General features: G+C 41.9%; 1 protein-coding gene across 1 annotated transcript in view; it reads right to left on the minus strand.

Annotated features, from left to right (window-relative positions):
• Nucleotides 1-2,008: 2,008 nt before the first annotated feature.
• prkdc (protein kinase, DNA-activated, catalytic subunit) overlaps nucleotides 2,009-15,642 on the minus strand; it is a 30,478-nt gene continuing 16,844 nt past the window's right edge. Inside the window, exons 50-86 of the mRNA XM_031872378.1 lie at nucleotides 15,347-15,498; nucleotides 14,997-15,128; nucleotides 14,625-14,736; nucleotides 14,295-14,419; nucleotides 13,972-14,121; nucleotides 13,621-13,794; nucleotides 13,269-13,367; nucleotides 12,914-13,124; nucleotides 12,588-12,762; nucleotides 12,244-12,447; nucleotides 12,004-12,119; nucleotides 11,732-11,863; nucleotides 11,419-11,598; nucleotides 10,694-10,905; nucleotides 10,443-10,581; nucleotides 10,117-10,305; nucleotides 9,578-9,802; nucleotides 9,355-9,463; nucleotides 9,118-9,220; nucleotides 8,858-9,020; nucleotides 8,596-8,770; nucleotides 8,057-8,250; nucleotides 7,761-7,944; nucleotides 7,514-7,674; nucleotides 7,104-7,315; nucleotides 6,923-7,010; nucleotides 6,689-6,832; nucleotides 6,374-6,581; nucleotides 6,056-6,123; nucleotides 5,714-5,934; nucleotides 5,366-5,458; nucleotides 5,173-5,253; nucleotides 4,936-5,007; nucleotides 4,647-4,848; nucleotides 4,159-4,347; nucleotides 3,737-3,876; nucleotides 2,009-3,301 (exon numbers count right to left, since the gene is read on the minus strand). Coding sequence (XP_031728238.1) covers nucleotides 3,097-3,301; nucleotides 3,737-3,876; nucleotides 4,159-4,347; nucleotides 4,647-4,848; nucleotides 4,936-5,007; nucleotides 5,173-5,253; nucleotides 5,366-5,458; nucleotides 5,714-5,934; nucleotides 6,056-6,123; nucleotides 6,374-6,581; nucleotides 6,689-6,832; nucleotides 6,923-7,010; nucleotides 7,104-7,315; nucleotides 7,514-7,674; nucleotides 7,761-7,944; nucleotides 8,057-8,250; nucleotides 8,596-8,770; nucleotides 8,858-9,020; nucleotides 9,118-9,220; nucleotides 9,355-9,463; nucleotides 9,578-9,802; nucleotides 10,117-10,305; nucleotides 10,443-10,581; nucleotides 10,694-10,905; nucleotides 11,419-11,598; nucleotides 11,732-11,863; nucleotides 12,004-12,119; nucleotides 12,244-12,447; nucleotides 12,588-12,762; nucleotides 12,914-13,124; nucleotides 13,269-13,367; nucleotides 13,621-13,794; nucleotides 13,972-14,121; nucleotides 14,295-14,419; nucleotides 14,625-14,736; nucleotides 14,997-15,128; nucleotides 15,347-15,498 — 5,739 coding nt within the window. The 3' untranslated portion in view covers nucleotides 2,009-3,096. The remainder of the gene's footprint in view (nucleotides 3,302-3,736; nucleotides 3,877-4,158; nucleotides 4,348-4,646; nucleotides 4,849-4,935; nucleotides 5,008-5,172; nucleotides 5,254-5,365; nucleotides 5,459-5,713; nucleotides 5,935-6,055; nucleotides 6,124-6,373; nucleotides 6,582-6,688; nucleotides 6,833-6,922; nucleotides 7,011-7,103; nucleotides 7,316-7,513; nucleotides 7,675-7,760; nucleotides 7,945-8,056; nucleotides 8,251-8,595; nucleotides 8,771-8,857; nucleotides 9,021-9,117; nucleotides 9,221-9,354; nucleotides 9,464-9,577; nucleotides 9,803-10,116; nucleotides 10,306-10,442; nucleotides 10,582-10,693; nucleotides 10,906-11,418; nucleotides 11,599-11,731; nucleotides 11,864-12,003; nucleotides 12,120-12,243; nucleotides 12,448-12,587; nucleotides 12,763-12,913; nucleotides 13,125-13,268; nucleotides 13,368-13,620; nucleotides 13,795-13,971; nucleotides 14,122-14,294; nucleotides 14,420-14,624; nucleotides 14,737-14,996; nucleotides 15,129-15,346; nucleotides 15,499-15,642) is intronic.

Below are 15,642 nucleotides of genomic sequence, written 5' to 3' on the forward strand. Positions count from 1 at the left end.
TAAAAAAGGAGATGCACTTATGACTTCTGGTGACTAGTAGTTCTCTTGAATACCTATGTTGAATACACTTATTGTAAGTCGCTTTGGATAAGAGCGTCTGCTAAATGACTAATGTAACTATGGGCAACTTTTTTGAGGGGGTTGGAGAAAGACAATGAATGAACAAAACTATCAGTGAGCAGTGCAATTGTTCCCAGATTCCCACCCTCCATTACCGTACATTTCCATCTATATAGGATTATGGTGCAATAAGATACCAAATGAACATAATCCCATTTATGGTTTAGCTCTACCAACGTTGTAACATCCAGCACATGATTACACAACACATAACACAAGTATCCACCACATACTGTGGTAACAAATCAGCCTTTCTTCATCTTGATGTTTTTGGTAAACCGCTCTACTGTGAGTAAAGTGAGTAAAGGGATTGTGATATTTTGTGTGTCGTCAGTCATGTCATGACTCCAGGCCTGCTGCTCCTGCTGTTTATGTCCTCCTGCCTTGCTGTCTTAAGCGCTCCGCCAGGCACTTCGATGGGGACTTCTCCTAAGGAGGGACAACTGAAGCAAGAAACGCATGAACATCGAATCAAGGATACATTTATAGACTTTTATTCCTGGTCAAAGAAACATCGTAGGGGGATTGCAGGGGCAGTTGCTGAAAATATTGTCCGCGTACCAGGTGCTGGGCCATACCTTGCTGGAGCGATCAAAGGCCTGCTACTGCTAGCGCCAGAAACAGAGGGACTGGAAGCTGCGAACTCTGAATTTAAAGTTCTTAATTTTAAGCTTGACGACTTTAGTGCAGAAATGAAGTGGGATGCCTGGGCAGCTGGTGCCTACCGAATTACAGTGAACAACATAGAGAAAGGCTGGATCAAATACACAGAGCTTGTGCGTAGTTATCCTAAAAGTACTAACACAGAAAACGAGGCACTCAAAAATAATTATTTCACATTCTACAGCCAGTATTGTCGACAGCACTTTAGTCCTGCACCAATTCTTGACAGCTAGACCAGCATCTATAACACAAAACCTTGGAGACGTACTGGCTGATAGATTAAGATGTCATGAAAAAGATGTCAAAGCCTAGTTTTTGTATTTGAATAAACTTATGTATAAAGGCAATGTACTCAATGGAAAGTACTATGAATTCAAAGGCACAAACACCGATGCCAGTGTTAATACCGCCGTACAGATTGCGTCCCAATCTGCCTCAGCTTTGATCAAATCACACCAGAGATGCTTATCTCACAGATAAAAGGCCCATTATTGTTTCTAAGATAGTAGTGGCTCCCACTGGTTGGTCTGGGCACCTGCATGCAACAAGGTGGGATGTGACAGGCATTCTATGAATCTCCATACACAATAGCTTTCCCAATTAAGCTATCAGTTTACAGAGGTGGGCACACATCATGCATACCATAGTCTAGCACAGTGGTTCTCAACTGGTCTGGCTACGGGACGCACCATCACCCCTTAATGACAAGCCGCGACCCCAATTTTCAACTTCTCAAATTGATTTAATGAAAAGATGGTGCAGTTTGAACCTGAGCTGAAAATGTCCTCTGCAGTCGTAGTATATAGGGCGCTCTCTTGTGCAGAGAAATTGTTCCTGTAAGTCCCCGTCCCACACATGTTTCACGTAAACGAGTAAAACGGCTTCATGCTTTCTTGTGCCAGAACCTCGCTCCACAAAACAGAGGTTTTTGCCCTCTTTTGTCCTCAATGTAAGAAAATCCATATCTCATGTAGTCTGTGTCATACTTGCGTTTCACCATGCTCAATTAGCACATGAAAACAAACTTTGTGGGTGTTCTTCTATACTGTGAAATATGTGTATATTAGTATTACAAGGCATTAACGCCAAATACTGTTAATAAGTGTGAATAACGCCGCTGCATAAAAAAAAAAATCGCCTTCAAAATAAAAGCATAGGATTTTTTTTTTTTTCAGGCGAAGGTCCGCGACCCATTGAAAACGGGTCCGCGACCCACCAGTTGAGAATTTTTCATTTTCAATTACATTTTCATGGCAATCCAATCATTAGCTGTTGAGATATTTTAGTCTATTGGCCAAAGTGATGGACTGACACTACCATACCTTGAGCTGCTAGTGTGGCTTAAAAGTGATATTTGTGATTTTTAAGTCAAGTAACAACTCAGCACTTTTCATATGCAATTGGGTAATATTACAAGATAGTGCCATGATAAGCACAACAATCTCAAATGGCTCAAAGCCCGAATGTGATCTATGCTTCAGCTAAATATAATAAATTGTTAATGAAAATAATCATTGGTTGATGAGGCGGCTTGTTTAAGTCGGCCATGTACACAAAAACTACATATGTATAATGCATTACAGTATTTTCACAACAGGGGTTCAATATGCAAAACTCCTGCATTCATTTGGCACTATGGAATCCAGTGGACATGAATCCAAGCTGACCACAGCCGATGTTCTCTGCTCAGAAGCACAGGGGCAGTGTTTCAGACTGGAAAAGGTAGGGGATTGGTGGAGGATCTCTGCATCATAGTGGACAAATGACATATTTCAATTATCATTTCATTTTTAATTCTGATTATAAAAAGTTATCTTTAAATGCAACCCCCCCTTTCCTTTATTTGGCTATGAGCCAACTGATATTTCAATTCACACCATATAAAACAATGGATTTGTGCAAGGTGGCAATATTTGTCAGTTGCAAATAGATGACCAAAGTGTTCAAGCTATTTGTAAATCAGCCTCTCAAGCATCTTCAACATTTTTATTTCAAACTGAAGTTACAAGACATTAATAAATGATGGTAAGCCAGATTTAAGATTTCTTGATTTTAAGTCAAGTATGAGATAACATGCTGATCCTGCCCTATAAACTCTGCCATAACACGATATATGAAAATGATCCGTCACAGCTACAAAAGAGGAAACATTTGACATTACAGGGAACTTCTTAAGACCACTAAAAAATACATCTTCTCAAATGTATCTTCCCTTTCTTCACATTTCCCGACCCACGGCTGCTCACCTTTGATAAGATTTGTTTCCCAATTATTGTGAATGATTATTTCAGAAATATTTCACATACCAAAGAATCAGAACCATGCTTCCCAGCCCACATAAACTCTGCCAAGCACATTTGGATCCATGGCTTGGTCAAGCAGACAGTCCACCTGCTTCTCCACTGACAAGCCTGCAGCTGGAAGCTGAGCACGAATGTTGTGATCCTTACTCCCCAGGGCCACAGACTTCATCCCCGGGAAGGCAGCATCCTTCTCAAAGCCCAGCTTCAGCTCCTCACTGACCAAAATAAAGCAACATCTAATCACACACAAGTACAATTCAAAATGATGCCAATGAAGACCAGTTACAGTATTTTGGATTGAAACTGAAAGCTGAAAATTGAACAATGTGTCACATAGGTGGTTTTGATTTTAGAGCCGTCATATCAGATTGGATTATGTGACAGATTACTTAAACTTTCCAACCCTTTTATACATCAACAATTGTGTAGAACTTGATAAAAGTGTTATTAGTTTGGTATTATGGCTTTCCCAAGGCCGCCGACATTTTTGCAATTGTGTGATTTTGTAAATTACACAATTGGAGCAATATTTCCACCATAATGGATATCAACAATGCAAGTCTCGTCTTCAATTGTAAAAACCCTCAGTGTGGTCTGACATGAATGATATCCTGTTGATTGGTCTGCCATGTTATGATTTGATGATATACCTGGTGATAATCGCTGGATTTGCTCCTTCGAGTTTTCTTCTGGCAAAGTTCACCTTCTGTAGGGGATACCAGTTGATTTCTTTGGTGTTTACGCTGTCCGTCCATGTGCCTCCTTTCTTCATTTGTTTCAGCTCAAAATTCTGTTCAGAGCAATGGGAAACATTGTTTGTCATAAAGTTTATTGACAGTTTACTGTATAGCGAAGGTCTTAGCTTAAAGCTACTGCCACGTATTTCAAAAACTCTAAAGACAAATCAGATTCACACATTACATTCTGCCTGTAACACATTTAAAATGTCCATTTCTACTTACATCCCTGGAGATATTATCAAATGTCCTTACCTCTTTTATCTGTGGTTGAAAGACTGACAGTCAGAAATTTAATGTTAAATGGGATCTCTGCAGCAGGAGTGATTGGTTACCTTCCAGTCCAACGAGGGCTCCTTGACGAACACATCCATGGTGTTCAGCAAAAGGTCCGGCTCGGCACTGTAAGCTCGGAGGGAGTGGACCATGATGCTCTGGATCAAACCCGACTCCCTCAAGGGTTGCATTAGATTCACAAACTGCTGGGTCAGCCGGAAAGGCATGAGCTCAGGCACAGGGAGGAACTGTGAGGAAATACAAGATTGAACGGAGAGGGAATTATTTACACAAGAGATGGTGGTGTCTTTTTCAACCAAGTGCCGTTCACATTCATATAGCTGGACACAGTAACACCTAAGAACCTCATGGTCTTCTGTTTGTTACATTTTCACCCATGCTAGCGGTACATCTCTGTGGATGCCAACGTTGGTCTGTCCATCGGTCAGACCACTACTTTGGTCCGGACTAAAATATCTCAACATTTAGTTAAAATACGGTGTTTTCACTTGTTTTCACTGCCCTCAATGAAACAATCATGGCCAACCTGTGTGGCTGAGCCGAATGCATGACCAAAGTCGATGCCAATCATGCCTCCCGTTTCCATGTTGATCATGAAGTTGGAGAGATGGCGGTCACCAATTCCGAGAATCCATTGGCTGACACACAGCAAGGCATGGGAGCTGATGAAGTGGGAGCGCAGGGAGAGAAATGCCTCAGGACTGTTGCACATCTTCAGAAAAGCTCTCCTAGACATTGGAAAAAAAGAGAAGAAGTTGTTTTACTAAAAGTGTTAACCTTCATCAGCAGTTTTAGAATACAGAGATTCAACTTACTTCAGGAGATCACTGGGCACATGCTGCAACACTTTCGCAAAGTTGTTGACCGTCTCAGTACGTTTCGCTTTCCTGGCAAAGGATAAATAAGCTGTAGCTCACATTTTACAAAACAGTATTTCCCCCTGTGGCATTTATAACAGATTATAAATGCTGTGAATATTAAACTACAATCAACAAAATTCAGCTGAAACAGTTAAGTTAAAAGGAACTAAAATGAACATTAGGGAGACTTACTGGTAAGCCCATCCATACAGTGAAATCAGAGTTGACTTTTTATGAAATGTTTGGAGCCAGTTATTGTGGTCTTCAACACACCTTTAAGAAAGAGAAATCCACGTTTACATACACCGTTTTCAATAAATCTGAAGATGACATATCAACCTCACCACTGGACAGCGGGGTTATTAGATTGAAATATATACTGTACCTCCCTGCCCTTTGCTGTTCCTCGTCAGTCATTGTGTTATACAAGAACTCTTTCAGTGTACAGGTATTCTCCATCCATTCAATTAGACCAATTCTGTAAAGGCAGTGAAAGTGGTCAATTACGTTACGTCTATGATCCCCAATCCCTAACAACTCATTTAAAGAATAAATAATAATAAAATCATTATTATAAAACAAAATTAATCTCAAGAATCTGTGTTGTGTTTTATGTCTTATTTGCTGGATGCAAAGAAAACAGGAAACAAGTCTGTTGTAGTTCTACTTCGACGCGTGTAATCAGTACATGCATTAGGTTTAACTGGAAGGATATAATGATGGATGGACAGACCTTGTGGTTATGGGAATGACTTGATAGGTGCGCAGCTGCATGCCTCTGTGTGTGCATGCAGCGTGATGACTCAGCAAAATATTCATGACAGCAAAGAGCTGCTCAATGCGTTGGTCCTGGCGGAGGTCCTCTCCACCCTTCACCAGAAAGGGGTGGTCCCGTTCATCATCCCCGCGGATGATCAGGCGTTTGGGCCGACGGATAGACGACATCACCTTCACCTGCGGGGCATAAATCCACACTGATATACTGAGCAGCCCACAGTGGGATTTCAAACTTACATAGGGCTGCTATTAGAACAATTAAATTATTCTTTGACAGTAAACAACAATAAAAACATACCCTTTCGTCGAAGCCTGTTATTTTTGCATGATATTCTGGCAAAGGTTTGGATCTGCCATCGTATTGTCCTACGAGAGGAAGGAAAACATCTTCATTGGTGAAAAGGATAGAGTTCCATAGAACAATATTATATTTTCACAACTCATAAATGTATATATATATATATATATATATTTTTTTTTTTTAATTCAAACTAGTTGAGCTACTCTTGACGCCACAATGGGGCCTATAAAGAATTGATCAAAACCAGCAATGTGCAATATCTAAAGAGTTCCGATTGCCCTTGTTTTAACAGCACGAGTGGCCAACTGCACTGACCTGGGATCTCCAGCTCATTGCTGAATGTGTCTGCTTTAAATCCACTCAGCCAGGGCGAGTATTCCTTTAGGTTCCCTGGTTCCTTCTGAAATCCACGCATGGATGCTGCCAGATCATCCACCTGCCGCACAAAGCTTTTTTCTTTCCTCTTCTCAAACAGCTTGCTGCCTTTAGATCCCAGCAGTTTCTCCACATCTTTGGAAAATTTCTGTTAAATACAAAAGAAAAAAGAAGAAAAAATAGATTGAAATGTGCACATTTTTGTACATGACACATGCATTTGCAATACAAAAAGGATAAAAGCAAACTACAAACTTTGATAAATTTCTTGCGAAACATTCCATGACCGCCTGTGTTACAATCTCCTAGAGAAGATTGCATCTCCTTATACACGTCGCCCATCTGCCTCTTGTCAAAGTCTGGTTTATCCAATTGATTTTTCACACAATCCCACCAATCCTGTGTGGACCAAACGACAATAATCAATGACAGGCAAGTAACCAGGAAGTAGCAGCTTGGTTAATTCATGGCTGAACTTGCACTCATTACCTTAAAAAGCATTTCAGGGTTTGTCAGCTGCTGCAGTGCATCCACAAAGTTCTTCACATGTCCTCCCTTATCCAGCATGCTCCTGAGCCTGTTGAAGCACACACAATACCAATAAGCAGACGTTTATATACATCATATTGTCATTTTCCTTTCTTCCCAAAAGAGACATTAGGCAGTTTACTTGTTGACAAATCCCTGCTGCTGGTGGCCTGTAGTAGAGTCCTCAAACTGGTAACTCTCACTGCTGATCATAAGAGCGTAAACCAGAGCTTGAGGGTAGCACTCCGCTATCTGCTCAATGCAGTGCTGCATGGCCACAGCTTCCGGCTTGTCCAGTAGGGCGACCATTTGACTGATCCAGCCAATCAGCATCCAGCAGGGAACTGACACCATCTACAGGTGGCAAGAAAGTCACGACACACATTTTTGATGTAGTGTTTCACTTCCATAGGTTGTAACAAGTTTTACATTGTTGTGTGATCATTTTCAGTCACAGCAGGGGAAAATGGATGGATGGAACTGATGGAAGTGCGCTAAACTGTATTAATGTGGCCTTAGCTTCCACAGCATCCATGGTCTTCACATACTAACCTCTTTCATCATGAGGTCCAGTGTCTCAGAGGGGTACAACTCAATGATCTGCAGCAGACGAGGGAACTTGAGGCGAGCTTCCTCTGAGTTCATCTTCAGTGCTTTAAACATGCTCTCTAATACATGAACAGACACTGCCAACAGGTCTGGAAATTGGCTTTCTGTAACAAAACGCAAAATGCATCAAGTTAGATCACTGGGTTACTGGTGCAACAAAGGCACACAATCAGTCAGTATCGTTGATCACCAGTATCACTCTGCTCCTCCTCTCGCAGCAGTTTGTCACAGAAGTTAGCCAAAGTCATGTATGTCTCAATGATGCTGCTGCTTTCCACAAAGTCCCGAGTATAAGACTGAAGCTCTTCATCAGCCTTTCTGGTAGCATCACACAGCAACGTCAATGCTTTCAACTGCAGCCCCACTACCACTTTCTGCAGGGAAAAAAGATCTCTCATTTACATAGACTGTTTGGACGTACTCTAGTCATACTGTACACTACACAGTATTTTATAAATAACTTTGAAAGTAATATATTTAGAGTACCTTTGGATTTTCATCCGGCCAAGCAGCTCCAGAAAGCTTTGCAACTGTCTCTGCTTTCTCAGCTTCAATAGTTCCCAGGACAGAGGGGCTCCTGCTTACAGCTGTGGCCAGGATGTGGAAGGATGTACCCTGGAGTATCTTTTGGTCTCTGAATACTTTAGCTGTGGCACTCTGACAGTCAGCCTGAAGGTCCTCTGCAGAGCGATGAGAGCCGACATGAAACATCTCAACTGCAAACAAGAGCAGCTGAACTCACACTTATCTGTTTGTGTATGTTGTTGCGCCTTAAGTTCAGTTCTAGTTAAAAAGTGAACGTAAACAAAAATGTGCTTTGCAAATGATGTTCTTTAGACTTCACAAACACAAAAATGTGTTTTGATGAGTAATACCGAATGTAAACAGAACTTTTGTTTGTTTACAATAAAACTCCACAGGGCACCTTTAAGTTTCACATTCCTACAGTAATCACATTGAGGCTGCCTATCCTTCCCCGTCTTGTAATCCTCAAGATAATGTACATGAGTCTTTTCCCTGCTTACCCAGGAGTGGGATAGTCTTCAGGATGGCACTGATTTGTTCAACAGGACCCTGGGCCTGGCTGCGTTTCTGGTTGTAGCGGCTAAAACTGTGGACCCACCGCTGCAACCAGCCTCTGTTTGTTTTGGCTTCTTTGTGAAGTTCCTTCAGCAGCTTGGTGGCCACAGGAAAGTTATTCTGAAGACAACATTCGTGTTCCAAGGTGAGTTTGTGGTCAACATGGGACAGCACAAAATAAGTAACTTCCACAGGTTGTTTCTTCACCTGCTTCCGAGCGCTGTCGGCCATTTGTAGCTTCATGTTGAACTTGCAGTCATTTACTAATGTGTCAATGTCTCCCGCTGGGTCTTCTGAATTGTCCACCTCCATGCTGTCACTGGGAGCGTGGCCTCTTAGCTTTACTCTGATCTTGTCCAAGAAGAAACATCTGAAACATAGAGATCAAATATGACACCGCATCACAATGTGTTATCTGATCATTTAAAAGATTTGTAAGAAAAATATTATATATATTTTTTTCTGACCGAGATGTAATGATGTCATCCCATAAATTCACTGGATCCGCTTTGGCATCAGGATACCGCTCGGTCCATAGTCTTATGAGCCGCTTGAGCGAGCTCACAGACACTAGCGAATGAAACACAATGAAAGTTACTAAATGTTGAGAGTGGGACAAAAACATTGTTGTATTTATGGTATTACACAAAGACAGTTGCAGGGAAAGCATTCTGCAATTCTTGCAAGACAATGTCTCGGCTCACCGTCTCCTTTAATGAACATCAGGAAGTCTTGGATTTCAGTCAAGGACTGCACTGACTGCAAGATGGTCAGCCGACTTTGAGTCAACAACGTATCCACACTGGAGTAATTCTATGAGGCAAAAACATTAACTTTTGTTTGCTTTGAAAGTAAGAATGAGTTAATAATGATCTTTGTCGTTCTGAAACTCTGAGGCGATAGACAGAAAGGACGTTTACAGCAGACCTGCATAAAGAGCTGCATGGCATAGTTGGTGTAGTATGTCGCGCGGTCATAGTCCTCCTGCAGGATGTAGAGCAAGCTGAGCTCTTGGCTGTAATGGCTTTCCAGCAGCTTTTTGCGCTCCTCCACCTTCATGGCTTTGTCGATGAAGCTGAGAAGAGTTTGGTCCACCTCACCCAGCTGCAGCTGCTTCAGCATGCTGCGAATCATGTGCTGCAGGTACATTTCCTGGCACAAACGCAAAAGACTGGCGTGAGAAAAGCACTAGAACTTTCACATGTTCATTGTGCATTGCATCACAATAGGACTTATATCAGGCTATGATATGCTACAGAATTCTTTAACTTATTGGTCAAATTCAAGCGAAAATTAAAGGTGACTGAAGAGTCTGGGATGGTCATTTGCATGCCATGGAGGCCTGAGTTAACGTTCATTCAACAAGACATGAAGAATACCAGGGTTGGAATCAAAACCTGCAGGACGTCAGTTCTTCCTGGTGCATAGCTGAGAATTCCCCGACTGTGAAAGGTAAGATCTAGTACCTGGTAGAGCGGCTCCGACCACATCCTCTCGAGGTTGGGTGGGGAGTTTTCATCTATGTACACGGTGGAGCAGTACTGAAGAGACTTCCACTCAGTCAGCTGACTGTAGGCCTGCATGGCAGCTATTTCCCAGAAGTCCTTCTCAGATTCTGTGGGATCGCCATCACTCCATTGCTCAGTGTTCAGGGCCTGCCAGTATGGAAGAGAGTAAGCAGTTTGACCCCATTGTGCTGCACACACAAGCTAGCAAACTTATAGAACTGCACCAATCCACATGCATTGACATGCTACCTAAGCACTACGCTAGATTTATTGTAAACCTATACCTCATTGTAAAGCTTCACAGCATCTGCAAAGTCAGTGTTGGCTTCAGCTTGAAGCGCAGCGCAGGTGATCGCCTTGGTCCCAACTTTACCACCAAAGATGCCGCGCACGACATCATAATCCTCCAAAGATCTGTAAAGCCTGGAGAATACAGGGAACAAACACTGGATTGAGTAATTAGTGAGAAAATAAAGCTAACATTCAGTTCCAGCACTGATAGAACCAGTATCAATGGTCAACAAAGTTGTAACACCTTGCTAGGTGGATCCATTTATTGGTGTCCGGGGGGATTTCTTTGCGTCCTCGTGACCGCTTGGCAGAAGGCTCATCCTGGCCATCGGCATGCAACAACAAGCCCTCTTCCAGCAGCAAGATGCCCGACGGCTGCTGGAGACTCATCAGGCAAGTGGAGCTGATGGCTGCTGGATCGAGCAGATGCAGCTCCTTATGCTGGTGGCACATGTCCTAGCAACACAACCAGCAGAGTATCAACTCAACCCATCAGCTTTCAGCCTTGAAGGTTATAGTCTTGAGTTTGACTCTAATAAGCTATAAAATAGCGAGGCACCTACAGTAATATTGGAGCACTTGCATGGTAAATTGTATTTCTTGCTAATTTGTTAGCTGTTCTACAAAAAGGTGGACGGCCTGATACGTTTGGACTTAACAACTGGTCTTGCTCGTGTGTGAGACTCACAATGATGTGTTTTTCTATAAATGCACAAATCACAAATATTATGAAGAAGAAGAAGAATTATTATAATTATGTCACCCATGACAAAGGCTATCCTCCAGAGGAAACTGGAATATTATTGTTAAGATCCTAAATACTTACTGGCCATAACGTCAGTGGTATTGTGGATGTAAATGAAATTAATACAGGCGCTACCTTCATTTTGACAATATCAATGAATGCTGTCAGTTTTCACATTTAAGACTTTGCAAGCAAAATATTAAAATAGTTTCTCAAAGTTATACCTGCACACATGCTATGAATGGAGGGAAGCAGAGGGTGCTCTTGCTCAGGAATGTATTCATGCTGAGACGCAGTTCCTTTTTAATCCTCCCGCTCTCCACTCTTGTTTTGTGCGTTTCCATTTCTTGGAGGATTCCAGCAAACAGGGAGCTGAACAGCTGTTTGGCTAAAGTTGGATCTCTCTGAAGGAACATGCATAGGGGGGAAAAAAATCCATTAGCTGCTTGTTTTCTGTTCTTTAGAGTATATGTATTCATTTATATTTAGAGACGCAGTACTTTGTGAGAAGGGCACAGAGAGCAGTGGCAGTCTTACCTGGGCTAGTGCTTGAAGGGGGGCGATGAGGCTACTGTATGGGATCTGGATGTCTGGGAAGTCTCCCACTCTGTAGTTACGATAGAGAGTCACCTGAGCCTCTTTTCGCAGCCTTTGATCAGCTTTGTCCACCTGTGGGACACACAACAGAACCACAGACAGTAAGTAAGACTCACATCTTAAAAATATTTGTGCTGCCATCCAGTCATTGACAAATGAATTTCACTAAGGATAAATGTGGATCAGCATATTGCTTGTTGCGTGTTTGATACCTTTTTCTGTCTTTGCTGTTGGATCTCTTTATGCGCAAAAGTCAAGCTGACTTTCTCCTGATCCTTGAGAAATCGGCGTCTCAATCTTAGGATGTTATTGTGTTGCTCATTTGCCGCTGTTGACATAGAGACAACAAATCACATTTACAGAATTACAATCCATTTGAAACACTGTTTCTGTCTTGGAACATACTTAAGAGTCACAAAGCATTAAGTCAAGGATGGAAAGTGAAAACCAACCTCTAGTGCGACTGTCCACCTCATCGGTTGATGCAGTAAGGCGCCTGAGCCCAAAGCCTTCTCCCACTGGTCTCCTTGCTGTAGTTTGTCTCTCTTGTTTCTTATCAAACGCCAACAATGAAGACAGAGACTCAGAGCCAAGTGTGTACTCTGCTAGCGTGTCCACACTGCTGCCCGTCAGCCAGTTATATGCTGTACGTCGACCTGGGGAAAAAACAAATAAAAACAAAACGAGGTAAGTACACATATGTTCACCTACAAATTCTCTGACCTCAAAGCTACAGGGGTACAGCAAATGCTTCCATCTTTAGTGCTGACACCAGGATATTGCCTTATAGCAGTACCTGCTGTTTGGGTTTGGCTGAACTCTAATGAACTCTGAGTGGCTCGGAGCTTCCCCTTAATGCTTCCAGACTGCGAAGCCGCCACACTCTGCGTGCCTTGAGAGCTTTGGGTTTCAACAAACATGGGAGTCATCACCGTGCTCCTGAAGCGCCAGTTGGAGTCGATCACATAGTCCTGGAGAGTGGAGAAATAAAATTAACACAGCAGGCTCATCAGTAACATACAAATACAAATCTCAAGTTTGAAGTAATAGCTAGTAGTAGTTCATTTGAACTAGCTCATTTCTTAAAGACCCCCTGAGAGAAATAAATGATTTTTAACTGACCTGGAAGGTACACTCTGACAGCGGATACTCAAAAATGTTTCGTATGAAGTCAGGACTCTGGCTGGTCATTTCCAGCAGAAGATTGGTAGCCAAGCTTAAGAAACACTTTTCAATTTGACAGGAGTACAGAGAACGAAGCACCGTCAACATTCGCTCAAGGGTCGCAGTTGGAAGGCGCTTCTCCTGACTCCAGAAGTTACGAACATAAAGCCTACAAAAGAAAACGGACAGGGATGTTGTTGTTTTTCAGTCAAAACACTGAATATTGTATTGTGAATTGTTTAAATTGCACTACCCTGATTAATATGAGAAAGGATAGAATTAATAAAACAAAAGAGAAATAGTTGCTTCTTACTGAAGGCCTTGGTTTTCTTCAGACAGTCCCTGAAGTAGTGTTTCTTTAGCTGCGTTCAAAACCTCTAGTGAGGTGTTGTCCTCCATGCTCTCTGCATCACTGGAAGAATAACAAACAGTATATCATTAAAGTTCATACCAGAGACGTAACCTGTCACTGCTCATGTCCAGTGCTAACAAAAAACAATATAATAAAAGTTATACTGAAGAATTTGCAGGATTTGCTAGTCTTGCTATATGCAATTTATTTTGCCCCACATTGATTGATTGTTTGAATCATGCAGTCAAATCAGAAGAGAGTTACTAAAATCAATGCATTATGTGAGAACAGACGCCAAAATGGCTCACAGTACCTGTAGTTGTCCTGGATCCACATGAGAATGTCATACATCCTCTCTCTGCACACTGGTGAAGGATGGGAGACGAAAGCTGTCACAGCTCCCAGGAACTCCTGAAGCTGAACCGGACTCAGGCAGGCAATAATCTTGTGGATGATATCCAGACACACTCTCTGCCTGGCTTCATCCCTGACGAGTAACATGCAGAAACATGGTTGCAGCACAAATGAGCATTCAAATGTGTTATTCATTTAGATATGAGACAACACCACTTTAAACCCTCTGCAGCTACCTGCAGCAGAGTTTTGTCAATCCGGAATGACAATAAGCATGCAGATCACATAGAGTTGCCTGGTCAGGACTTACCTGTGGCCCATCATTTGAATGAAGCCTGTGGTCTTCAGATGCAGAAAGATGTCTGGGATGACATCCGCACGGCTCAGCACGCACTCCAAACAATGAGTCTTTAAGATGCCGTGCAACTTTGGCAGGAGAGAGAACACATGGTTGACAAACCTGAAGAATAAAAAAATACAGCTGCAGTTACAGTAAGACTGAGACAGGTTAGAAAATGACTTAGTTTCTAAGCCATGGATCAGGTCAAAGGAAATTGACATACAGTAAGATTCATGAAATTATTTATATCAGAGGGGAATCCCATTAAACATAAAGCAGAACTACAAACTCACCGATCCATAAATGGAGGAAAGTGCTTTGAAACTTTGTTCAAGCAAATAATGAACTTGTCATCCATGTCTTTCTTCTTCAGGTTCGTTATCTTACTTGCAGCCAGACTGAGAAGCTCTTGACGATGCTGAGACAAGAAACAAAAATTACACAAAATCTGAATAAATAACATGAATTAAATATAAGAGTATTGCAGATAACAGATAACTTCTGAAAATAAATATTCTTTTCCAATATGAGCTCTTTGCTACGGAGTTGATTTGAGCTCTCCTCTGACATAAACATAAATGAATTTTCACTGTAATTCAACCAAACTAGGGAAGGTCTCATACATCGTCCGTTTCAGTCATGTTCTTCAGTATGAGGCCGATAATCTCAGCAGCAGCTGCATAGACGTCTTTATATCTTACGAAGGACACGTTGTTGGTGAGAGACTGGATGTACCTGAAAAAAACAAAAACAAGATGGCAGTATGTGAGCAACAACACGCGTGTTTCAGAAGAAACCATCAATGTCTGAATATATTGCTCTCTATTTCTCTTCCTGGTTGTTTATTTGTTTCATTGATTGATTTCCCCCCCCTGAACTTAAACCTTGGATAAATGGCAGTTGTGTTAGCAAATTAAATGGTGGTTTCAAACAGTAAAGCTGTCAGCTGACACGTTGCATAGTATGTTGCCATTTAGCTGCTCTATATATTTTACCCGTCGTATTCAATTCCACATGAGGCATCGTAAGCAGGGAGGTTGTTGCCCAGGATGATTCCCAGCAGCTGAAGTCCAACAGAGTTGTCTTTGCTATTTGGGTCGATGCCACGAAATCGGTCGTATATCAGACTACAAGGGCAAGAAAAAGATAAAGTCAAGGACTGGTTCAATTCACAATACAATTTACAGAATTACACAATGACAACACATTTCTATTATTCATAATTAACATCTCGAGTCAATTTTTCATCTGGCTTTGAAATCGCACTTGTCCTGATCTGGCCATTCCCACTGAGCTACAGGCTTGTGTCAAAAGCATTTGTTCAGTGAGAGCATTTGAGAACTACCTGTAAGGCACATGCAGACAGTCTTTCCAGCACTCAACCAGGGTGCGAATGATCTCCAGATTGTGCCGGAAAACTGCCCTCTTGGAGTTGAAGCTATGCTTCATCAGGAACTCTAACAGCCGGTTGGCGAGCACTTCATCTCTGGGGTTTCCCTAGGACAAAAGAATCCTGTTACTAACAGTAATCCACCAGTTATTTCATGTGATAAAAAGACAACAATGGCTAAAGGAAAACTTAGGAATACTCCCGCTCATTAAAAACAGTTTAAACTCGTTTATATAGTTCTTATACCCCTT

Source organism: Anarrhichthys ocellatus, unplaced genomic scaffold (assembly GCF_004355925.1).
Source record: "Anarrhichthys ocellatus isolate YVR2014 unplaced genomic scaffold, GSC_Weel_1.0 scaffold63, whole genome shotgun sequence".
NCBI lineage: Eukaryota > Metazoa > Chordata > Actinopteri > Perciformes > Anarhichadidae > Anarrhichthys > Anarrhichthys ocellatus.